This window comes from Sinocyclocheilus grahami, unplaced genomic scaffold (genome assembly GCF_001515645.1).
Source record: "Sinocyclocheilus grahami isolate Dianchi unplaced genomic scaffold, SAMN03320097.WGS_v1.1 scaffold16.1, whole genome shotgun sequence".
NCBI classification, from domain to species: domain Eukaryota; kingdom Metazoa; phylum Chordata; class Actinopteri; order Cypriniformes; family Cyprinidae; genus Sinocyclocheilus; species Sinocyclocheilus grahami.
In genome coordinates, this window is record NW_015505195.1 from 105,114 (window position 1) to 106,991 (window position 1,878).

At 36.3% G+C, this 1,878-nt stretch overlaps 1 protein-coding gene across 4 annotated transcripts in view; it reads left to right on the forward strand.

Moving 5' to 3' along the window:
• The window catches only part of LOC107603001 (double C2-like domain-containing protein beta), a 79,575-nt gene that overhangs the window by 72,745 nt on the left and 4,952 nt on the right, over positions 1-1,878 (forward strand). For all 4 annotated transcript variants that reach the window (XM_016295687.1, XM_016295672.1, XM_016295678.1 and 1 more), the window contains 2 exons: positions 650-731; positions 1,472-1,568. In XM_016295687.1, coding sequence (XP_016151173.1) covers positions 650-731; positions 1,472-1,568 — 179 coding nt within the window. The remainder of the gene's footprint in view (positions 1-649; positions 732-1,471; positions 1,569-1,878) is intronic.

A 1,878-nucleotide genomic window follows, 5' to 3' on the forward strand; every position in this document is an offset into this window, starting at 1 on the left:
AAGGTCTTACGGGTTTCGAACAACACGAGGGTGAGTAATTAATAAATTTTTGGGTGAACTAACCCTTTAACTGTGTGCTGTGTAACTGCTTCGGGTAAGGAAGCCAGTTTCACAACTCGTCATGTAGATGGCAATATGTCTCTTGTATCATATCTCCATACGTTTTTTTCACATCACACGTCTCTCTCCATCTCTGTCCTCTGTAACATGTTGTGTAGGTTGAGATCTCTCATGAATAATAAATGATGAGTCCTGATTGGTAATCCACTGATGACTCCATGAGCCACAGACCTTGTAGATGCATCATCTGTCCTCCAACACCCTCTCAATCCATTCATTCCATCCATCCTCATTTAGAGATTATCATCTCTCAATCTGTAATAGATTGAATGAATCACCCAGAACAACACCCCATCCCACCACCACCTCACTATGCAAGGTTTCTCTCTTTGTTCTCTCTAGAATTTGGCATCCCCTAAAATGTGCTCTTACACCCTTGTCTGTGTTTTTTCTGTCTTGATTATGTCATGGATGTTTTGTGAGCTTGAGACAAACGGGGCTAATGATATGCTTTGATGTTTCAGAAGTTATACAGTTTTCACTGCTGAGGAATGATTAATTTCTGGCTATTTCTCTTTCTCGTTATCAGTGTTTTGCAGCCTAACATGGGGAAAAAGTCCAAATACAAAACCTCAGTAAAGAAGAAGACACTAAACCCAGAGTTTAACGAGGTCAGCTATTTCAATTAAAGGTGTGGTCACATGAAACTGCACAATTAATTAATATTAAGGTTCTCGCAATTTATTAAAAATGAAAAATGCTGATTTCTTTCTGTTGCACTAAAATGTCTTTTACACAGTTTTTTCAGTGGTTGAGAATTGTAACCAGTCACAGACAAATGCAATGGCAAACCAAAGGCTTTTAAAGGAGTCTATAGGCCTTATAAGGGAGTTTAAAGTAGTCTTTATTATCTTTTTTAATCTAAAGTAGTAATTGCAATAAAATACCAGGGAGAAATACATAACGATTAGGATATTGTCACAGTCATGCAGCCCTTTAGGCTTTCTGCTCTATTCAAATCCATTCATATTCATGCAAATGTGGGCGAGCGGAAAAGCAAACACAAGTCAAGAAGTTTCATTCTTGGCTGCATACTAAATTCAAGTTTGATGAACTTTGAATTTGTATAGTCCCAGATTGATCTCGAGTCAAAATGAAGAATAAAAATTTGGTTTGCAATTTGTGGGAAAGTGAAGTAAGTGGTATATATGACCATTTTTATTCTATTGTTTTTTTGTTACATATAATTTATGATTTACTTAAAAACAGAAGCCCTAGAATGTGACATCATTTTCTGATGTTTATAACTTTGCATGCTCAAAGCTGAGTGTGACCACACTTTCACTCAATGTGAATATAAATGTTGTTTTTTTCCCTCTATCAAAACTCATGTGTGTCCTCTTCAACCCAGGAGTTTACCTATGATGTCCCGCATGATCAGCTGGCCAAGAAAACCCTGGAAATCTCAGTCTGGGACTACGACCTGGGCATGAGCAATGACTTCATAGGTGAGTTTTACAAGCAAGTCTATGGTGCAAAGCACTTCACCAAAAATGAAAGTACACACTATTTGAAAATTTAAGCCACTTGATGATGACAATGGGAAAACAATAAAGAAAAACGCTAAAAGGATGATCAGCTTTACCACTCAGATAACACACATTTTTATAAGAAAGAATGAATGAAGGTTCACCTTACAAGTTATTTTGTATTTCCTATACTTGTATATTCTGTATTTATTTATTAGTGTTTGTGTATATAAAGTGTGTATAGAAAATAATCACATTTTGTTGCTTTGCAGCCTGAAATGAAGATGGA